Genomic DNA, 22,281 nt, shown 5'->3' on the forward strand with positions numbered 1-22,281 from the left:
AAACTTTACATGCATAATTTATGTTCGATAGGGAATAAAAAAAAATTGCTCGGTGAATATTTTTAAGCAAAGCTATTATAAAAAAGAATTGTCAAATGAGATTAATAAATTTAAGACCTATCTCTTGTGGATACCATTCCTGTTTAAAATATACTCTATTGAGTTTTCAAATAATTATTTAAAGTTCATTCAGTTTTGACGTGCTAATTTTCCTCCTCGTTTATAATTTTACGTTTGAAATTAAGGAGGTATAATCTACAAGTTACTACAGTGGAACGAAATTTACTCAATACACATTCAAGTTGAGTTTTGCATTTCAAAAATAATACATACTATTATAATGGAACGAGATTTATTCAATACGCATACAAAAAATATTACTCAATACATTTTCTTATTAACATCTATATATATACTGACATAAGGTACCTTACGCAGTATTGACATTCAATTGAGTACTGAGTATTGACAACAACCAAGTTGGTTGCCATTTATTGCAGATTAAAATCCACATTTATTTTGGAAAGTATTACTCCTTCCGCCCAAAAAACTGATTGCCATACTATTATTTATAGGAATATATGTATAGTCACATTCACATGTTCTATTAATTTTAGTAAATATGGTCATATGCGTTTAAAGTATTACATGAGTAGTCATTAATCAAAAGTATATAAAAGATACGAATTTATATTTCTTCCGTTTCAATTTGTTTACTAACATTTTTTTTTGTTAATTTAAAAAGGAATGAACCTTTCCTTTTCTATTTCAAGAATCTTCTTTATTTTCTTAAATTTTGTGTCAAGTTCTAATCAGTATTGCCAATAATTTTCCTTTGCTGGTATTTTTAGTACTTTCTTTAAGTTGTACAAACATATTGATTCTGTTTTTTTTCCCGCCCAACTGTTTAGAAAAGTTTGATAGAACAAATTAATTTTACACTACTTTAGGCCAATAAAGCAGGTAAGAAATTAATGCACTTTCATTTGTGGTTGTAAAATTATATTTGATTATAGGAACTTTATTTCCCAAAAAAAAAAAAAACTTGCTATAATTTGATGTGTTCTCCTGTACGTTCTCTCTTTTTTTTTACACTTCAGACTAATCTAATATAGCTTGACTATAGGGACGACTATTTAAGCATTAAAAGATACGAACTTTGACAGCTTTTTATTGAACATTAATCTCATTTCCACATGACTCATTCAGGGCCCCCCAGCTTAGACAGATTAGGTTTACTTCATGGCAACAAAAGCTATAATTCAATATTACAGAAGATGAACCACTTCTACAGTTTTATGCCTTCTGAGAAGCGCCACCAATGCATAAGCTCAAATCCCAAAATTCACATCAGGTTCCCTTTCAAAATATCATAAAACTGCACCGGCTTCTTCTTAGGCCCAGCACAAGTTTCCTGAGAAAAGTAACATAGACGGTTACTAGGGGTGTCAAATATGTGAGTTTGATTGAATTTGGACAGATCAAAATAGACTAGACTGAGTTAATCAATGGACGGATCATGTTTTCATGTACTAATTCTGGCACCCTAATTGTTACTAGTCCAAAGTAAGATCTATGTCCAAGTGGCGTTGAGGTCAATATGGTATGTTTTCTTTTTCAAGAAAATGGCCAGTGACTCATTTGTTGAAAGGGAAACCATACCTCTATGGCAGCTGCCAAGCGCAAAATGGATGCTTCACACCATGGACGCCCAATGAGCTGCATGCCTATGGGAAGTCCTTGCTTGTCATAGCCAACCTGACATACACCATTCCAACAAAAATTTAAAACAGTTGAGATATTATTGGTAGTGCCATAATTATAGTTTGCACATGGTGAATGGAGTCAATATAAATTAATCTGCTTAGCTATAATTAGGCCAAGTCCATAGGTCAAGCATATATAACCACACACTTTTAACAACTGTGTTTTTATAGTTAAGACTTAAAAGAGTTTTGAAAATGTTAACATAGGAGCCTTTTGTGATGCAATTTTATATCCCGCTCAGACTTTCCAGCCAGGACATGGGCTTAAACTAAACTAGACAATTTTTTGTGCAGTTCAGTATTAACAACTTTTCCAGGGAACAAAAGCCTTAAATTAACTAATGTAGACGTTGAACAAGAGATAAGAGCAGATACTGCAGTAATCTTTCAACATAGAGGGTATCTGGAGTTCTGGACCACGTATAAAATTTAGTTTGCCTCAAACATTGAGCTTTTCAATATTCCAGCAAGTTATTTTTACTCAATCTGCAGTTAGTCTAGATTCCCAAGTACATAGGATAAAGATGCTATGCTTACAGGGACAGAAATTGCAGGAAAGCCCAGAAGATTTCCTGCTAATACGAACCGCATAAGACTTCCTGGAAGAGAGAGTGTGAGAACAAAAAACAACATGAGATTGTAAAGTAGTACCTATCCAAAATAAGAAAGAAGGATAATGCATAAGAATTTGCAGCTAACTAATAGTTTAAAAAAATCACATAGGTGCTATGCTACAGTTAAGAATATCTAAATAGAGGATCATCCTTCTTAAATCAGTATGTGCAACAACGGGAGAATTACTTTCATCTGTAAGAGCATCCCATTTCCAACCAAAATGTTTGGAGTTCAAATAACCAAGAGAAAAGTGGGATAAATTACTGTTGTCTCAGGAGGGAGGGCAGGTTTGGGGGTCTGGGGTTTACCATGTTGAAGAGAGAGAAAAAATTGTGGGGGAACTACTCAACAGTGCTCATATGATCAATCTTTCATACTCAGTTAGATATCAAGCAGTTGACAGCATCACCCAAACAGATAAACCAGTGTATCATAACGACATACCTGAAACCCACATATTGGTCTCTCCAACTGTAAGTGCAGTTGGTGATATTATGGGCGCCGTCATGCTGAAGTATTGGGAAACAATTGTTAGCTAAAGATGGGTTCACAGATTAGTCATATTTCAACAGCAGAAAATAACGAACAAACCTGCTGTTTTTCACATATATGTATATTTTTCAAAGACTAACTTTTATGAGTATACACAGGCATTTTGAATGTTTGATATCTAGATCTGACATCATCAAAGGAATCAATCTTCAACTATCACCTTCTTGTTGTTCCAGTTAAAGAAAAATCTTATTCATGCTTCATCACTGACCAAATTCAATAATTTAATAGGAATAGTGAGGGAAATAATGCTATTCACAAGCATCTATCAAATGAAAAACAGAAAAAAAAGGAAAGAAGAACATCAGGGAAACTAAAGGAAGCTGGAAGCATTTGCAGATTAGGTGCATGCACTAAAAGAGATATGTGTAATATTTTTACAAGACGGTCATCCAAATGAACAATAAAGTGTTTTTACCAAGAAAGTGATAACAAAATTTATCCACTAAGCCCAAATATTGGAATGTGGTTAGTGGTTACATACGCAGTAGTAGGTGTCACAATGATATCCACCTTCTTGAAAATCTCCATGTAGAAATGCATTAACCTTCGCCTGAAATAATAAGAGAGATTATATCTAATAATGTATTGTACTTAAAAAACTTTGCATCTTGCCTATATCAGAAGAGAATGCACTTCTAGCCTAATTGATAACTGAATAAAATACCAAGAATTATTGAAATGCATGCTTTCATTAGTATAAGACACAAGAGGATAAACAAGATTCGAGAGAAAAACAGATCAGCTAAAAATCATATAGCATAAAAACTACAGGCTCTCTCTTTCTTATTTTTCATCCTACCTACATTCTTTGAAAAGAAACAAAACCTATCTAGATGATTTAACACATAGTATTAAGCCCAAGATCGATCATGAAAAAAATTAGGTAGACTAATAGTCACTTTCTTACATAAAGGAGATCATGATATTTCTTGAGCAAATTTATGAGTAGCAACGTAACTAATGGATCCAAAATAAAATATACCCAAAAGATTTAATTTCATTCTCATCAGATACAAGCAGGCAATGGTAATGAAATCTCGTGCCATTGACAACATTTTTCTGTCTTTTTATGCAACCGTTACCCGAAAGTACAGAATACCACTGTCTTAGACTTCCAAAACAAGTAACAAATGATCAAGCTATGCACTTCTCTCTGTTCAAATATCTTTTTAAATGCCACTAAATTTGCAGTGCAGATCAAATTCAAAATTTGATAAATTATGCCCCACCTAAGACACTGGGCAGCAATATAATCTGACGCTGAATATGTTCGAAAAAGTGCCAGATTTATCCGACTGTCATATGTTAATCTTGCTAATTTCCTGAAATCAGATGAAGAACATATCATTATATAAAGGGGAAGCTGCAAGGTATTCATCAAGAAGAATATGAATAATGCCATGTCATGTACTATCCTAGAGAAGCCAGATCAAGCACATGAAAGACCTGCTCAGTAAGGGAGACATACCCATCCTCAAGGTCAGGATTCAGCTGAGATAATGCTTCAGAGCCAATCGAAACAACATGTGCAATGAACATCTCATGCAACTCTGGTATTACAATCTCTATCGTCTTCAATTAAGGGAAGAAAGACAAAACCCTTTTAGAAATAGGAAAAAGCTAGATAGAAAGAAAATAGTTATTCACAAAATTGATGCTCACAAGACCCCCGAACTCTATGCAAGCAGATGGCAGATGAACAGGGACAATTCCTTGACATAACCAAAAGAATTGGATATGGGAAATAAAATTAACCAAAGAATTGGATATGGGAAATAAACTTACTTTGCACCCATGTTTTTCTGATAGCTGGTTTAGAATATCCTCACACTTATCAGATATTTCAGTTGAGAAAACATCATTGAACCACTGAAGGAGGAAGTCAAGAGACAATTTAATTGTTACAAGAAAGTAACATTTCAGACACGTCTTAACCAGAAAAAGCAATTACCTCAGTATACTTCCCCAACCGCAGTGATCCCGTAGAGCACCAGTTCTCATATGAACTTAAATTTGGTAAACAAGGGAGGGCCTGAAACATAGTAAAGAAACACTAAAGGAATTTAATGGAACAGGAACATGCACAACTCAGCTCTGAAACTCATACGATGAAAATTACCTTTGCAAAATGAAACATGGGTCCAGAATAATGTGATTAAGAAGTACAAAGCTCCCTAGTTCATCTAAACTACAAAAAGTAGTTAGAATCAACCTCTTACTTTGTACTCTCGAGAGCTGATGTTTAGGTCCTACTACATCAGCTAGAAGTTACTTTCTTCAATATTGTAATTCACGTAAACCTGACTATTACAGGAGTTGCACAGCTTCAGGATTTCTATCTGCAGAATTTATCCAGAGACCAGAAAAAGACTAAAACTACCACTCAAGAAGCCTTTTTCTCCAAGGTTTACATACTACAGGGGTTCCCAACACTAAGAAGTTGTATAACAACTCCTCTTTAGATTTCTTGTGGGTTTTTACAATACTGGAGAAACTAGAACAGATGGTCAATCAATTCTAAAAAATCAATTTGTATTCTGTGACATTTTAATGAAATAGAGGAAATTTTAAAAAAAATGAAGCATCATACATTATAGTTTTTAATGATGAGCATGCAATATTCTTGGGTAATTACCGGTTTCAAAGAAACTCTCTCAGCAGGAGAAGATCCTAAAATTGCAGCATACCTGATAGTAAGATATCACAACTTAGCTTTCAGGAAATGTTTATCTAAGCTCATTGAAGGAAAAAAGTAGAAAAATCCTGATTAGTTTGAGATTAAGGAGTCGTTGATTGATAGATTGATTAACTCGCATAGTTGTAGGAAGGTATCTTGTATATTTACTACTTCCATCTCTCAAAGCATAAATAGGGTAGGAAACGGACTCTGTCCCATCCCCAAGATAAAAGGAGATAAACTCTCTAAGTTTTAAAAGAGTAGATTTAAGCAAAATAAAGCAGAGCTGTATACGCACAAATACTAAGAAACATAATCAAACCTTCTGCTGATAGTAGCACTTCACAGGCATATAATATAAATTCAAGTACTAGGATGAGTTGTTCTCACAAGCTACATGACTGCACATTCTTCCCCAGTGGTGATAGTCAAGGACAATTTGCATTGTCACATCACCATTTATAGAACTATAAGAACTGGACTTCAAGAACAAGTAAACTCTGGAACATTCAAAACCGTTAACTACTTACACCAGTATGGCATCCTCAACAGTTGCTGTGATAGGTCCAACAATTGCCACTGTTCCACTATGATATAGCAACCTGGCAAAAATGATGAGACTAAAAAGTTACCTATTTAAGACTTACAAAGCTAGTGTGAAAACAACAAAGTATGTATAGCAGATTTACAAGTTAGTTGACAAAAAGCAACATATTTGCACATGTAATTGCTACAATCAGGCAAAAAATAGAATATTCATTTTGCCATAGAAGGAACTTCAAGAAAAAATCTTTTATTTACAACAATCGTGTTGGGGCCAGCCTGCGCGCACATCAACTAATTCACCAGGTACCTGTACCTCCCACCAACATACCAACATGTATTTCCCACCAACACAAGTACCAGATAACTATACCCCACCATGGTTTAAGAAGACCAGAATGCAGGCATATAAATTCGGAATCCCTCTGCAATAGGAGCTCACCCTTTCATGTCAGTCCTTCCATATGTTGTTTTCAAGCCCACCACACCACAAAGGGAAGAAGGAATCCGAACTGAACCTGTAAAAATGAACTTTAGCAAACATGACATACAAATATTTCATAAGATAACTCACGAGCTACATGGTATCATAAACAACCTCCTCCATCTGTTCCCAATGCAGCAGAACACAATCCACAAGCTACAATAGCTGCAGAGCCTGAGGAAGACCCGCCTGTGTACCTATCTGGAGCATGTGGATTCCTGGTTGTCCTGTCATATAAAGATATCCACTCACCCATACTGTTGTTTATAATGAAAAAACATTTCCTAAATATTGTGGAAAGTTAAAATTGTCAGAATTCACGTACATAGCAACAGTTAAGTCCACAATTTAAAAGGAAACAGTACAATGAAATCTTTTAAGGTTTCTCATCATGGAACCCCCACCCCTCAGGTCATTTAATATTTGACCCAATGTGTGACTTGATTAAATGTTTTTTAGCATCATGAATTATCCCCCCCCCCCAAGGTCATTTAATATTTGACCCAATGTGTGACTTGATTAAATGTTTAGTGAGCTTAGCATCATGAATTACTTACTATGAAACTACGGGAATTTCTTGTCTACTGTGTACAGCTTGTAAGCTAAACTCACCCAAAATTCGCATTATTTCCAGTTGTTCCCAGGGCCAATTCATGCATAGTTGTCTTTCCGACCAAAACTGCACCGCAGTTTCGTAATCTTGAGACACAGACAGCATCATTCTTCACTTGACGAAGCTCGTGAAACCATGTTGTTCCACCTGTTAGTCATTAAGTATGCAACTAAATCTGGCAAAGAACTATACTTTGGTGACTAGAACTAGAGTACATACCCTTTGATGGATATGGATAGCAATCAATGTCATCCTTAACTGCTATGAAGATACCATCCAGGATTGATAATTCACTTCCTGCACAAACCCAATGGCTAAGAAATAGTAGCTAAGTTGAGTCAAATGCAGATAGCACTCTAGCAGACAAGAATATTTTTGAATTACAATGGGATAACAGTAAACATGTCTCTGTATATGACCATAAGAAAATATATACCAGAGCACCTTCTTTAAATCTCTGTGTGGAAGCATCAGCTTGCCTTTTGACTTCATCAGGATCATAAGAAATCAGTAGCGGTGCCAGTGGATTCTTGTTGTTAGACTCTTCTATAGCTGAGATGAAGTGCTCTGCTACCTATGACACAATTGTAAAATAAGCTTATCCTAATAATACATTTATATTGACAGCATGAAAATTGGGAAAACAATGGCTTGCCTGAGATGGAGTTGTAAGCTTAGATTTGTAAGCATATGCGTAATCACGAATCTTCCAATAGCGAAATGGTGCGGTTGGATCAGTAATCCAAATACAGCCTGGATTGTAATCTGGAAGACACTGCAAGGCTAACTCAACGCGTTCTTCAGGTTTCCCATCTTCTTCCAAGCAAAAAATATCAGGTTCTGACTCTAAATCCACATGCCATACAAAGTCGGTTAGTGTAACACCTCGGAAATCAGACTTAGAAAAATGCTGCAGAAAATCACCAGAACCAGTGAACCATGGCAGGGTTCACGGACCGTGAAAGGGACCACGGTCCGTCGACCTGCCTGTGGTTCACACCCCTTTCCAGCAGAGGTGGACCACGGAGCCCTTCACGGGCCGTGGACCACCTCACGAGCCGTGGAAGGGCTCGTGGGAGCCAGGCAGAGTTCACCAGTCCCAGGCGTCAGACCACGGGGCCCTTCATGGGCTGTGGTCCTGACGATGGGCCGTGGTGTTGCCCGTGGAAGGGCACCCCAGAACCAGTAGCTACTGGACCAAGGACCACGACCAGCCTCACGGTCCGTGGTCCTTTTAAGTTGGGGTCGTTTTGGTCTTTTTCCCTATGCGTTGGACACCTAAACTACGTCGTTTAACCCCTAACCTACGTGGTTTTGGTCAGTTTTAGCCTAGTAACTTAATTAGAACCTAACCTAATCAATCATTCACAAAAAATTCATCGATCTTAGAGCAAATCAAGAGGGAAAAAACGAGCAGCCCTAGTCCAAGAACGCAGTAAGTTCTCGTCAGTTCCAGCCCCGAAATCGAAAGATTTCTCCGTGAAATTCGTCACCATGTATGTGGAATTTCACTAGTGGGTTCCTTTCACCCATTAGGTCTCTAGAATTCAGTCAGATTCTTGATTCCCTTAATATTATCTAGACCTAGGTTTCTTGAATGTTAGAAATTGTTGTGAATTAGTTGTTAGAATGTTCCTAATCAGATTATCATGTTGTTGTAACATTGTTGCTTAGTTCCTTGCATGAAATTCAGAACCCTAGTGGTGTAATTCTTCTAGTTCATGAAATGCACTTGCTGTTAGGGTTTTGCCCTGATTTTCTTACCATAATTTAAGGTTTATTTTTCCTTAAAGAAAAAAATAAAACATTACCATAAATGTTTTTACTTTTCCTGAAAGGAAAATATAATATTCTTTTATATTTGGTTTATTCTCTCCTTTTAGGACTCTTTTTCTAGTAAGAAAAGGTTTTAGGACTCTATAAATATAGGTTTGTTTTCTTCTAACACATAACAATAGTATCCACAATGTAGACATTTAAAGAGTTTTGTTTATGGGGAGATTTTCTCTCTACAGTTTCTATGTTTTTGATTAGTTTTTAATTATGTAGGCCAATTGGTCATATCCTACAATAATATATTTCTTTTAGTATAATTTTATGTGTCGTCTAATTTATCGTCTTATGATTTGCAATTGTAAGCTTCCGCATGACGCCCTAATCACCTTCAGAACCCAACACTTGCTAGGCCAGTAAATCAGATAATCATGCTTCAGTTTACGAATGTTTCATTATCAGTACATTAATGTTGCTTTTTCAGTTAGCATGTCAAAACAGTAAGCTATCCTTTATAATTCAGTTATGTTTTATTGTACATATATTCAGTTGGGAGTAGGCTTAATACTGAGTTGGACTAGGGTCATTCACCCTCATAGTCCCAATACGTGCCTCCGTAGGTTTGTAAGTCTACTCTGTGGGCATCATATTTAGTGATCACGTCAGTCATGCCTTTATACCCTTGGCAAGGTATATTGGGTCCTCTCGATGGGGCGTAGACATCGGACTCCACATTTAGCTCATGTGGTTTTATGTCAGTTATCAGTAGCTCCCACAGTCAGATTCTAGTGCTTTGACCAGGTTCCAGTTATATTTCAGTATTCAATTTCAGCATGTTATGTACTTGATTCAGTTCAGTTCATTTCAGTATATTTCAGTATTTCTATCGTGTTCAGATTATATCATTGCTCTATATGCTTTGTTCAGCTTTATCCTATCCTGCATGCTCAGTACCTTTCAAGTACTAACGCATACACTGCGCTACATCTTCTCGTGATGTAGGTTCAGAACCTCAGCACTCAGATCACGCATAGATTGGTTCCCGATCTCCAGTTCGGCAGTATCAGTGGTGATTCCTCATTCTTCGAGGACGATTGACATGTTTTCTATTCAGTCTTTCTTTTTTAGTTTCAGTTTTGCTAGAGTTAGCTGGGACATGTCCCAGCATCTCTAGTCAGTTAGAGACTTTTATTCAGACATAGTTAGATTCAGTTTTAAATTTGAGTTAGATTCTTTTAGTTGTTATTAAACTCATAGTTTTTATTTATATTCAGACAGTATTGGGTATTCCCCATCATTTCAGTTACCTCATGATTTAGCTTCCGCATTAGTTCATCTTTTCATAGATTTGTTTAAGTATGCTTGATATGCCAGCTCAGGGTTAGCTTGGGGTCACTCGTGATCCTAGGTCCCGTGTTTAACCCCTGGGGTAGCTTCAGGGCGTGACAGTTAGTGACTCCGAGTGGCATTGGTTTTATCATAAAATATTCTTGTTATCTCCTTATTACTCCAGAAATAAACCCCTACCACCAGATATTGTCAACCCACCTCCCCTCTACCCCTCTTCCAAATAGAGGTCTTTTATAAGGAAATAGAAAAAAAAGGTTGAAACAAAAAAAAGCCTATCTTTTCTTTTTCTTTTATTTTTTGATAAGGGATAGGACAAAAGATAAGCCTATTTAAACAAGCATGTTGACCAAGTCAAGCAGTTCCTTTTCATTATGATGGTCTACTCGTAAACCAAGGATAGCTGAGCGGGAAAAAAATCACACTTTTGAGAAGACGGACAGGAGTGTAGACAACGTAGAGAGAGAAAGCTTCAAGATAAATACTGAAGAAAGGGTGATATCGAAACTAACCTTTAGGAGGAAATTCAGGTATAAACATGGGAGCCTCCGGTATCACAGTATTCTTCAATATCTATCAATCATGAACGCTTAACCTTTTCAGCTATCATAGAATATGGCATCCCCTTGACATGAATATTTACAACATAAAAACAAATAGAAATTGGACACATTAAGAATCAAACCTCGGTTATTCGGTTCTTGTTCTTCAAGAGAATCAAGATCATTGAACCAATAATTGGTGCTTCAATCAACATGACAAATAACTTCAACCAAAATCCAGTCAGATGTGGAGCTGCATGTCCATAGGTGCAAATTCACAACTGAATAACTCGAAATAACAATACAGAGATTTATAACAACAACTATTTCCTGCCATATGTCTCAAAATGAACTTTGACAAACATTTTAAGATGTATCAATATTCCACCATTTTGATATGAAAATTCCAACTTTATCATACTTTTTTTTGTGTATTTCCGAATATCTAACTCTTGATTTATTTATGTTTTAACAAACGTAAACTAATCTAATACTTGCAATTTAGCTTTTAAAGCCATAAAAAAGGGAAAAAAATTGCAAACAAATTATGAATGACAGAAGGAAGAAGACCTTGAACTCTTTGAGTCGTATACTTAGCGGCCGTCATGTCAACTTCAGTCGCCGGCAACTTCACTAACTTTTTCCCCATTTCTAACAAACAACCGATTCAAACTATTAAAATCGTCGACAATTGATTAATTACTAGTGAAAGAGATGCAGAATTATACTCCAGAACGCAGTTGCTTTATAGAGATCCGAATATCGGTAAGCGGTGAAGCCAGCTGTCAACATGCTGAAATTGAGTAAGGCATTTGAAAGTCTGAGTATGATGCATCACAAATGACAAAAAAAAAAAATGCTTCGTCTTAAAAGGTCCAGTCTCCCGCCCGATTCCATGTGGCAGTTACTTATTTTGAGAAAAAAATATTTTTGTTAACAAATTAAGTGTTTATATAAGCACAAACAGTTTTTTTGCTATTAAAAAGAAGCTAAATTTTTTTTTAAAAAAAATAGAAGCAGAAATAAAAAATTATTTTTTTGCAAGACTAAAATATCTTTTTCATATATACATATTTAGAAGTACATTAATAGTTGTCCTTTTCTTTTGTAATTTGACTCTTAAAATCACTTTTTGAAAAAGATTAGTCAAACACAATTTATTTATAAAAATCACTTTTCAAATATACTAGCCAAACACAAATTGTGTTTTTTTAAAAACGCACTTTTCTAAAAGTCCTAAAAATAACTTGTTTTTAATAGTAATGTCAAACAAGTTCTAAGTGCATTTTGAATTAACTTATTTTTAAGTATACTATTATTGAGAGTCGTGATTTTAATACAGGATTACGATTATTTGGTGTGTTTTCATGTACGTTCTCTTTATCTTTCTTTCTTCCAAAGTTGATCTAATATAGCTTGACTATAAGACGACTATTTAAGTATTCAGGATCAATTTGGTAGGACGTATTAGAGAAAATAATATTATTGATAGTAATTTTAATATTATTCTATCTCTTGTTTGGTAGTATTTTCAACTTATGAATAACTAATATTTGTATTAATTATACATCATATTTAGTAGTACTATTCTTATACATAAGAAACAATGACATTAGTGATATGAGGTTTATTAATATATGGATTATCATGGTTAAACATAGCGCTGCTCTCGAAGTCTATGGATAATTATGCAATGCCGATATTTTTAGTACACTAAACCAAAAAGTGAATACGAAAGAATCTCAACATAACTAATATTAATATAATTAATCATAGCATTACTGATACACCATTTTATTACTATTTTTATACACCCTACCAAACCACCCAAGGAAATACAAACTTAGACAACTTTTTATTGAACGAGGAAAGGTATAGTTCAAGATTACAGTTTTAATAAGCATTCTCAAACCACCAACGTCTTTGTCTGAGAAGCTCCACCATTGTGTATAAAGCTCAAAGCGACATCAGGTTCCCTTTCAAAATATCATAAAACTGCACCGGCTTCTTCTTAGGCCCAGCACAAGTTTCCTGAGAAAAGCAACAAATCGACTGTTACTAGGGGTATCAAATAAGTGAGTTGGATTGAATTTGAGCGGGTCAAAATAGACTCATTTATTAAAAGCAAGTTAATAAATAGACAAGTCATTAACTCGGAATGTGTTGTAAGGGTCATATTTTCATGTGTTAATTTTGGCATTTCTAACTGTTACTGTTCCAAAGTAATTAGGTGTCTTCTTTTTCAAGAAAATGGCAAGTGACTCATTTGTTGGAAGGGTAACCATACCTCTATGGCAGCTGCCAAGCGCAAAATGGATGATTCACACCATGGACGACCAATGAGTTGCATTCCTATGGGAAGTCCTTGCTTGTCATAACCAACCTGATATACAACATTCCAACAAAATTTTAAAACAGATGGAGATATTATTGGGTACCGTCATAATTAATATTAACAATTGTGTTTTTATAGTTGATAGTTCTGAAAATGTTACAGAGGAACCTTTTGTAATGCAATTTTATTTCCAGGACATAGGCTTCAACTAAACTAGACAATTTTTTGTGCAGTTCAGCATTAACAACTTTTCCAGGGAACATGAGCTTTAAATTAACTGATGTAGACGTTTAAAAAGAGATGAGAGCAGATAATGCAGTAATCTTTTAACATATAGTTCATCTAGACCGTGTATAAAATTTAGTTTGCCTCCAACGTTGATATTTTCAATATTCCGGCAAGTTATTTTTACTCAATCTGCAGTTAGTCTAGATTCCCAAGTACATAGGATAAAGATGCTATGCTTACAGGGACAGAAATTGTAGGAAAGCCCAGAAGATTTCGTGCTAATACAAACCGCATAAGATTTTCTGCGTGTGAGGACAAAAACTAATATAAGATTGTAAACAGTAAAGTAGTACCTATCCAAAATAAAATAATAAAGTAGTTCATTAGAAAAAAAAAAAGGGAGGATAATGCATAAGTAGTTTGCAGCTAACTATAGTTTTAAAAATTCACACTGGTACCAGTTGCCACACAGTAAAGAATATTTTTAAAAAGAAGACCATCCTTCTTAAATCAGTATGTGCAAGAAGTTACTCCAGTTGTAAGAGCATCTCATTTCCAACCAAAATTTTTGGACATCGAATAACCAAGGGAAAAGTGGAGGAATCACTGTTGTCCGGGGGAGGGAGGGAAGGTTTGGGAGTCTGGGGTATACCAAGTCGAAGACAAAAGACAGTGTGTGCAATCACTCTATAGCGCTCATATGATCAATCGTTTCAGACTCGGTTAGACATCAAGCAGATAACAGCATCTCCCAAACACATGAAGTATATCATAACGACATACCTGTAATTGGCATATTGGTCTCTCCAACTGTAAGAGCAGTTGGTGATATTATGGGTGCCGTCATGCTGAAGAATTGGGAAAACAATTGTTAGCTAAAGATGGTTTCACAGATATTCATATTCCAGCAGAAGAAATTAATGAACAAACCTGTTGATTTTCACATATATGTATATTTTTCAAAGATATTAACTTTGATGAGTATACACACAACATTTTAAAGGTTAGATATCTAGATTTAACATCATCAAAGTAATCAATCTCCAACTATCATCTTCTTGTTGCTCCAGTTAAAGAAAAATCTTATTCATGCTTCATCACTGACCAAATTCAATAATTTAATTGAAATCGTGAGGGAAATAATGCTATTCACTAGCATTACAGATTAGGTGCATGCACATGAAGAGATGCGTAAAACATTTTATAGATGGTCATTCAAGTGAATAATAAAGTGTTCTTTACCAAGAAAGCGATAACAAACTTCGTGCACTATCACCAAAAGATAAGAATGTGGTTAGTACATACGCAGTAGTAGGTGTCACAATGATATCCACCTTCTTGAAAATCTCCATGTGGTAATACATTAACCTTTGCCTGAAAGAATTAGAGAGATTATATCTAATAACTTATTGTTAGTTGAATAAAATACCAAGAATGATTGGAATGCATACTTTCATTAGTATATGATACAAGAGAGAATAAACAAGATTAGAGAGAACAACACAGCGACCAAAATCTTAGAGCATAAAGCTACTGCCTTTTTTTTTAATCCTACCTACATTCTTACGAAAAGAAATGAAACCTATCTAGATGATTGTTAACACATAGTATTAAGCCCAACACCGATCATGAAAAAGAAAAATAGGAAGACTAATAGTCACTTTCTTACGTAAAAGAGATTGTGATTTTTCTTGAGCAAATCTATGAGTAGTAACCTAACCTATGGATCCAAAAAAGGTAATACCCAAAAGATCTACCTTCATTCTCACTGGATACAAGCGGGCAATGGTGATGAGAATCTTGTGTCATTGACAAGATTTTTCTCTTTATTTATGCAACCGGAAACAACCTCTCTACCCTACAAAAGGTAGGGTATGGCCTGTATACATCTTACTCTCCCTAGACCTCACTTGTGGAATCACACTGGGTAAGTTCTTGTTGTATTTATGCAGCCATTACCCAAAAGAACAGAAACATTGTCAGAGACTTCCAAAGCAAGTAACAAATGATCAAGCTATGCACATCTCAGTTCAAATAAATCTTTAGATGCCACTAAATTTGCAGTGCATATCAAATTCAGAATTTGCTAAATCATCCCCCACCTTAGACACTGAGAAACAACATAATCCGACGCTGTAAATGATCAAAATAGTGCCAGATTTATCCGAGTGTCATTTGTTAATCTCGCTGATTTCCTGGAAATCAGGTCAAGAACAGATTATTATATAAATGAAGAGCTGCAATGTATTCATCAAGAAGAACATGAATAATGCCATCATGTCATGTACTGCCACAGACAAGCCAGCTCAAGCACATGAAAGACCTGCTCAGTAAGGTAGACATACCCATCTTCAACGTAAGGATTCAGCTGAGATAGTACTTCAGAGCCAATAGAAACAATATGTGCATTGTGCATCTCATGCAACTCTGGTATTACAATCTCTATCGTCTTCAATTAAGGGAAAGACAACAATTTAAGATAAAACAGAAATGGGAAAATGATAGACACAAAGAAAATAGAAAGTCACAAAATTGAGGCTCATAAGACCCCCTTAACTCTAAGCAAGCAAGATTGAAGATGATTATTTGACAGCATCAAAGAATTGGATATGGGAAATAAACTCACTTTACACCCATGTTTTTCTGATAGCTGATTAAGAACATCCTCACACTTCTCAGATATTTCAGTTGAAGAAACATCATTGAACCACTGCAGAAGGAAGTCAAGAAACAATATAACTGCTACAAGAAATTTACATTTCAGACACTTCTCCACAAGAAAGCAATTACCTCAGTATACTTCCCAAAGCACAGTGATCCTAGAGAGCACCAGCTCTCACTTGAACTTAAATTTGGTAAACAAGGGAGGCCCTGAAACATTGTAAAGAAACACTAAAGGACTTTAATGGAATAAACACATGCACAACTCAGCTCTGAAATTCATAGGGTGAAATTACTTCTTAAATATGAAACACAGCCCAGAATAATCCAAATAAGAAGTATAATGCTCCCTAGATCATCTAAACAAGAAAAAGGTGTTAGAAAGCCACCTCTTTCTTTGTACTCTCGAGGACTGATGTTTAGGTCCTACTACAACAGCCAGAAGTTACTTTCTTCAATATCTTAGTTCACGACAGCTTCAGGATTTCTGTCTGCAGAATTTATCCAGAGGCGAGAAAAAGACTGGCAGTACCACTGGAGAAGCCTTTCTCTCCACGGTAGAATCAAAGGGTTCCCAACACTAAGAAGTTGTATATCAACTCTTTCCTCAGATTTCCTCTGGGGTTTTAAGATATGGGACAAACTAGGGTAGATGGTCGATCAATGCCTTTGGAGGAACATGCTTAGAAAACTCTATAAAATCACTTTGTATTCTATGACATTTTAACGAAAAAGAGGAAATGGAAAAAATTAAAATAAAAAGACACATCATTCTATCTAAGATTATAATGATTAGCATGCAATTTCTGAGGTAATTACCGGTTTCAAAGAAACTCTCTCAGCAGGAGAAGATCCTAAAATTGCAGCATACCTGATAGTAAGATATCACGACTTAGCTTTCTGAAATGTTTATCTTAAGCTCATTGAAGGCAAAAAGTAGAGAAATCCTGGTTAGTTAGAGTTAAGGAGTAGTTGATTGATAGAATGATTAACTCACATAGTGGGAGGACGGAGTCTTGTATATTTACTACTTTCATCTCTCAAAGCATAAATAGAGCAGGGAACACACTCTCTCCCATCCCCAAGATAAAGGGGGAAAACCCTCTAAAAAAATTTATGAGGGTAGATTTAAGCAAAATAAAGCAGAACCGGATATGCAGAAATAATGAGAGAAACGCAATCAAACCTTCTGCTGATAGTAGCACTTCACAGGCATATTATATGAATTCAAGTACTAGGGCAAGTTATTTTCACAAGCTACATAACGGCACATTCTTCCACAGTGGTGATGGTCAAGCCGTGTTGCATTATCGCAGCACCATTTATAGAACTATAAGCACTGGACTTAAAAAACAAGTACACTCTAGGACATTAAAAAACCATTTACTACTTACATCAGTATGGCATCCTCAACAGTTGCTGTGATAGGTCCAACAATTGCCACTGTTCCATAATGAATTATCAACCTGGCAAAAACAAAGAACGCGTGAAAATAACAAAGTATGTGCATAGAAAATTTACAATTAAGTTGACAAAAGGTAACATATTTGCACATATAATTGATACAATTAGGCAAAATATAGAATATTCATTTTGACATAGAAGAACCTTCAAGAAAAAACCTTTTATTTACAATAATCGTGTTGAGGAGGAGGATGATTAGACTGGACATGGCACAGTTTCAGCTTAGCGATGACATGACCTTAGATAAGAGGGTGTGGAGGACACAAATTAGGGTAGAAGCTTAGTAGGGAGCAGTTTCTTGTCTTGTCTTGCTCACTAGGTACATATACCTCCCACTAGCACAAGTACCGGATAACTCTACCTACCAAGGTTTAGATAGATCAGAAAGGAGGCGCATAAATTCAAAACTCTTCTGCAATAGGAGTTCACCCTTTCATGTCAGTCCTTCCATATGTTGTCTTCAAGCCCACCACACCACAAAGGGAAGAAGGAATCTGAACTGAACCTGTAAAGCATAAACTTTAGCAAACATGACATACAAAGATTTCATAAGATGATTCAGAGTTACATGGTATCATCGACAACCTCCTCCATCTGTTCCCAGTGCAGCAGAACACAGTCCAGAAGCTACAATAGCTGCAGAGCCTGAGGAAGAGCCGCCTGTGTACCTATCTGGAGCATGTGGATTCCTGGCTGTCCTGTTAAGTAAACAAATCCACCACCCATACTGCCGTTTATAATGAAAAAACATCTCCTAAACAGAGTGGAAAGTTAAATTGCTATATATAATTGTCAGAATTCACGTACATAATAATAATTAAATCCACAATTCAAAAGGAAACAGTTCTGAGAAATCTTTAAAAAATTGGCAGAGTTCACGTACATAGCAATAATTAAGTCCACAATTCAAAAGGAAACAGTACTATGAAATCTTTAAAGTTTCTCTTCATGGCAAATTTATTCCCCAGGTTTTCTACTTCATTTAATATTTGACCAAATGTGTGACTTAAATAAACGTTAAGTGAACTTTAGCATCATGACTTACATACAATGAAACAACGAGAATTTCTTGTCTATTGTGTACAACTTGTAAGCTAAACTCACCCAAAATTCGTATTATTTCCAGTTATTCCAAGGCCCAATTCATGCATATTTGTCTTTCCAACCAAAACTGCCCCACAATTTTGTAATCTTGAGATGCAGACAGCATCCTTCTTCACTTCATGAATCTCGTGAAACCAAGTTGTTCCACCTGTTAGCAGAGGCGAAGTCAGAATTTGAAGCTTATAGGTTCTAGAATTTTTAATCTTCTTAAATTACTGAGTTCTAAATTAATAATTTGTGCATATTCAATAAAAAAAATTAAGACAAATACAGAGTTTGAACCAAAGCTACTGGGTTCGACCAAACCCATAGCCAACACTCTGCCCTCCGCCCTTGTCTATTAGTCATTAAGTATGTAACTAAATCTGGCAAAGGACTATGCTTTGGCGACTAGAGCTAGAGTACATACCCTTTGATGGATATGGATAGCAATCAATGTCATCCTTAACTGCTATGAAGATACCATCAAGGATTGATAATTCACTTCCTGCACAAACCTAACCACTAAGAAATAGTAGCTGAGTTAAGTAACAAATGCAGATAGCAGGCCTGACATGTTTTTGTAATACAATGGCCCAATAGCATACATGTCTGTATATGACCATAAAAAAGTTTACACCCGTGTACCTTCTTCAAATCTTTGTGTGGAAGCAGCGGCTAGCCTTCTGACTTCATCAGGATCATAAGAAATTAGTAGCGGCACCAGTGGATTCTGGTTGTTAGACTCTTCTATAGCTGAGATGAAGTTCTCTGCTACCTAAGACAAAAATGTAAAAATTAGCTTATCCTAATGATACATTTATATGAACATCATGAAAACAGGGAAAACAATGACTTGCCTGAGATGGAGCTGTAAGCTTAGATCTGTAAGCATATGCATAATCACGAATCTTCCAATAGCGGAATGGTGCAGCTGGATCAGTAATCCAAATACAGCCTGGATTGTAATCTGGAAGACACTGCAAGGCTAACTCAACGCGTTCTTCAGGTTTCCCATCTTCTTCTAAGCCAAAAACACCAGGTTCTGACTCTAAATTCACATGCCATACAAAGTCGGTTAGTGACTCCAAGTGGCATTGGTTTTTGAAGTGATTTAGGTCACCATGGATGACCTCAATAGAAGAAAGAAGAAAGAAGAAGATGAAATGCAGATAGAGCATAGAGAGAAGAAGGAACAATATGGTATATTGGTGTATGAATTATTGAATATTACATGAGGCTGTTAGCCTATTTTTATAGATGATCTAGAGATGAGATTACCTCACTTAAAAACTAGCTTAACAAACTTATCTAACCGAAAAAATGGTCAAGGAGACACCTTTCTATATTTAGAAACAATTTAACTTTATAATGCACCTTTTGACCTTATAGCCACACCAATGGTCAAAGAGTGTTTTCGACCACAAATTTCAAAAGTCTTCCTTTCTTTCTTAAACTTTGTGACAAGTCAAACGGTATCACATAAATTGAGACGGAGGAGTATTACATAAGGTTGTTAGCCAATTTATATAGATGATCTTGACATGAGATTAGCTCACTTAATAACTAGAATCACAAACTGATCTAACTGACTATAACTAATTACTGGAAAGATATAAATAGATTATACTACGCAGCGCTAACTGCTTCTTTAACAGCTTTATCATAAGAAATTTCTTAACTTTCGTCCCTGTTGTATGCATTTGCCTGTCATCTCCTTTATTCCTCCAGAAATAAACGCCTACCACTCACATATTGTCAAACCCACCTCCGCTCCACCCCTCTACCAAATAGAGGTCTTTTAAAATGAAAGAGAGAAAAGGTTGAAACAAAAGTAAAGTAAGCCTATCCTTTTTTCTTTTTTCTTTTTTTTGGGCTATTGGTGTAGAACGAAAGATAAGCCTATTTAAACAAGCAGTTCCTTTTCATTATAATGGTCTATCAGTAAACCAAGGATAGCTGAGCATGCAAAAAATCAAGATAAATACTGAAGAAAGAATGATATCGCAACAAACCTTGAGGAGGAAATTCAGGTACAAACATGGGAGCCTCCGGTATCACGGTATTCTTGAACCTCTACCAATCATGAACATTTGACCTTTTAGTTATCATAGAATATACAACATAAAGAACAACAGAGACTGGATGCATTAAGAATCAGACCTCGGCTCCTCGGTTCATTTTCTGCAAGAAAATCATGATCATTGAACCAATAATTGGTGTTTCAGCCAACATTACAAATAGTTTTAACCAAAATCCAGTCAGATATGGAGCTGCAAGTCCATAGGATCAAAGTCACAGTAAATTTTTTGAAACTACCAGTAACTAAATAACTTGGTTGACAATACAGAGATTTATAATAACTACTCCCTATCCTCTTGTCTTAAAATGAACTTTGAATGATAGCGAAGACCTTGAATTCTTTGAGTTGTATACTTCACAGTCGTCATGTCAACTTCACTCGCTGGCAACATCACTCTCTTCTTCCCCATCTCTAACAAATAACATAGACAAACCATTCATATCATCTATCGGTTAATTACTACTCTCTTTGTCTCAATGTATGTGTCACAGTTGAAATTTCAAAAGTAAACCAATTTTTTTTTATCAGAATTTCTTTATATATATATCTTTTATTAAATATTTTATGTTGTTAATCGTATGATTGTTGTTTTCAAATGCATAAATATTACTTCAAAAGTTTTTGAAGTTCTATTTCCGAAATTTCAACATTACCGCATAAATTGAGAATTAAAAGAGATGAACAAAATACATACTCCAAAATTCGAAATCTGAAAGTTAAAGGTCTTCGCATTGAATAAAGGCATTTAAAAGGCCTTTATAAAGCGAGTGAAGGCTAAGGAAGACTTCCATTAATTCTTCTTCTGAAAGCAAGGTTGTTGGGGAGTGGCGTAAGATAGCATGAAATCGGGGGGTCGCGAAGTAACGGCATGGTGTCATGTTACCGCCGGCATGCGTATTGCCTTGTCTTTTTTCCCAATTGCCATTAATGTAAAGTCCAGTCTCCGGCCGCCGGCAGTTAGTAAGCGAAAGTTGGACTGTTGTTAACAATTTATAAAATTAAGATTGAATTTGTCAGTTTCCTTCTCATTTATGATTTCTTGAATGGTTTCTTGACGCGATTTCTTGAGTGATGTCTTGACGCGTAAAGAGGACAACTGAGAATGATATAGTGTTTTTTTTTTTCGGGGGATTTTTTTTTTTTTTTCGATTTTAAAATAATTATAGTACTTTTTAATTTTATTCACATACTACAAAACTAACAGTTTAAGCACATCTCCAACCCTACACTTTATTTTACTCTTCAAATATAGAATTTTCTATTTTTTTCAGACAACCAACTCCAATCCAATTCTCTATTTTACTCTCTAAAAAAGATTTTTTTTTCTCTCCTCAATATTATATTATTATTTTCAATTCATTCTTATTTTCTTATTTCATAATATAAATCATTTATTTCTTTTTCTCAAATAATTACTTTATATATTTTTCATGTGATGTAAAAATAATTCAAATTCTTTATTTAATAAATAAATATATTTTATTCTAAATTTTTAAATAACATAAATTGTAA

The 22,281-nt window shown here is 35.3% G+C and overlaps 2 protein-coding genes across 11 annotated transcripts; both read right to left on the reverse strand.

Annotated features, from left to right (window-relative positions):
• Positions 1–1,169: 1,169 nt before the first annotated feature.
• On the reverse strand, positions 1,170–11,763 carry LOC125861861 (fatty acid amide hydrolase-like). Its single transcript, XM_049541767.1, has 21 exons — positions 11,644–11,763; positions 11,486–11,566; positions 11,059–11,168; positions 10,886–10,946; positions 7,909–8,099; positions 7,698–7,827; positions 7,473–7,550; positions 7,253–7,400; positions 6,755–6,867; positions 6,599–6,674; positions 6,144–6,215; positions 5,572–5,623; positions 4,888–4,968; positions 4,722–4,805; positions 4,405–4,508; positions 4,166–4,258; positions 3,418–3,486; positions 2,826–2,890; positions 2,304–2,365; positions 1,663–1,758; positions 1,170–1,414 (listed from the first exon to the last, which is right to left on the reverse strand). The coding sequence occupies exons 1-21, from the start codon at positions 11,705–11,707 to the stop codon at positions 1,346–1,348; spliced, it is 1,899 nt and encodes a 632-aa protein (XP_049397724.1). The 5' UTR covers positions 11,708–11,763; the 3' UTR covers positions 1,170–1,345.
• LOC125861869 (fatty acid amide hydrolase-like) lies at positions 1,397–21,835 on the reverse strand. Of its 10 annotated transcripts, none has more exons than XM_049541783.1 (19): positions 21,464–21,835; positions 21,100–21,180; positions 20,850–20,959; positions 20,702–20,762; positions 19,547–19,737; positions 19,335–19,464; positions 19,117–19,194; positions 18,708–18,855; positions 18,189–18,301; positions 18,033–18,108; positions 17,534–17,605; positions 16,959–17,010; positions 16,269–16,349; positions 16,105–16,188; positions 14,784–14,852; positions 14,262–14,326; positions 13,719–13,780; positions 13,203–13,298; positions 1,397–1,414 (listed from the first exon to the last, which is right to left on the reverse strand). In XM_049541783.1, the coding sequence occupies exons 2-18, from the start codon at positions 21,176–21,178 to the stop codon at positions 13,288–13,290; spliced, it is 1,482 nt and encodes a 493-aa protein (XP_049397740.1). In that variant the 5' UTR covers positions 21,179–21,180; positions 21,464–21,835; the 3' UTR covers positions 1,397–1,414; positions 13,203–13,287. The 10 variants fall into 10 exon arrangements, with proteins under 10 accessions (XP_049397740.1, XP_049397762.1, XP_049397767.1 ...); XM_049541810.1 differs by lacking the exons at positions 1,397–1,414; positions 13,203–13,298; positions 13,719–13,780; positions 14,262–14,326 and adding exons at positions 2,838–2,890; positions 15,236–15,412; positions 15,581–15,673; positions 15,824–15,927 and having other exon boundaries at positions 21,464–21,834; XM_049541775.1 differs by lacking the exon at positions 1,397–1,414 and adding an exon at positions 12,895–12,946.
• Between the last annotated feature and the right edge of the window lie 446 nt (positions 21,836–22,281).

Source organism: Solanum stenotomum, chromosome 1 (genome assembly GCF_019186545.1).
Source record: "Solanum stenotomum isolate F172 chromosome 1, ASM1918654v1, whole genome shotgun sequence".
Lineage (NCBI taxonomy): Eukaryota > Viridiplantae > Streptophyta > Magnoliopsida > Solanales > Solanaceae > Solanum > Solanum stenotomum.

Coding starts and splice junctions, on each gene's coding strand:
- LOC125861861 (XM_049541767.1), bottom strand. CDS start 11,707: ATGTTGACAGCTGGCTTCACCGCTTACCGATATTCGGATCTCTATAAA. Junction 10,947..11,058: donor ACAAGAACCGAATAACCGAG/GTTTGATTCTTA, acceptor CATGATTGATAG/ATATTGAAGAATACTGTGAT. Junction 3,487..4,165: donor ATTGCTGCCCAGTGTCTTAG/GTGGGGCATAAT, acceptor TTATTATTTCAG/GCGAAGGTTAATGCATTTCT.
- LOC125861869 (XM_049541783.1), bottom strand. CDS start 21,178: ATGGGGAAGAAGAGAGTGATGTTGCCAGCGAGTGAAGTTGACATGACG. Junction 20,960..21,099: donor TACAACTCAAAGAATTCAAG/GTCTTCGCTATC, acceptor ATGGACTTGCAG/CTCCATATCTGACTGGATTT. Junction 14,327..14,783: donor ATTGTGACACCTACTACTGC/GTATGTACTAAC, acceptor CCAATTCTTCAG/CATGACGGCACCCATAATAT.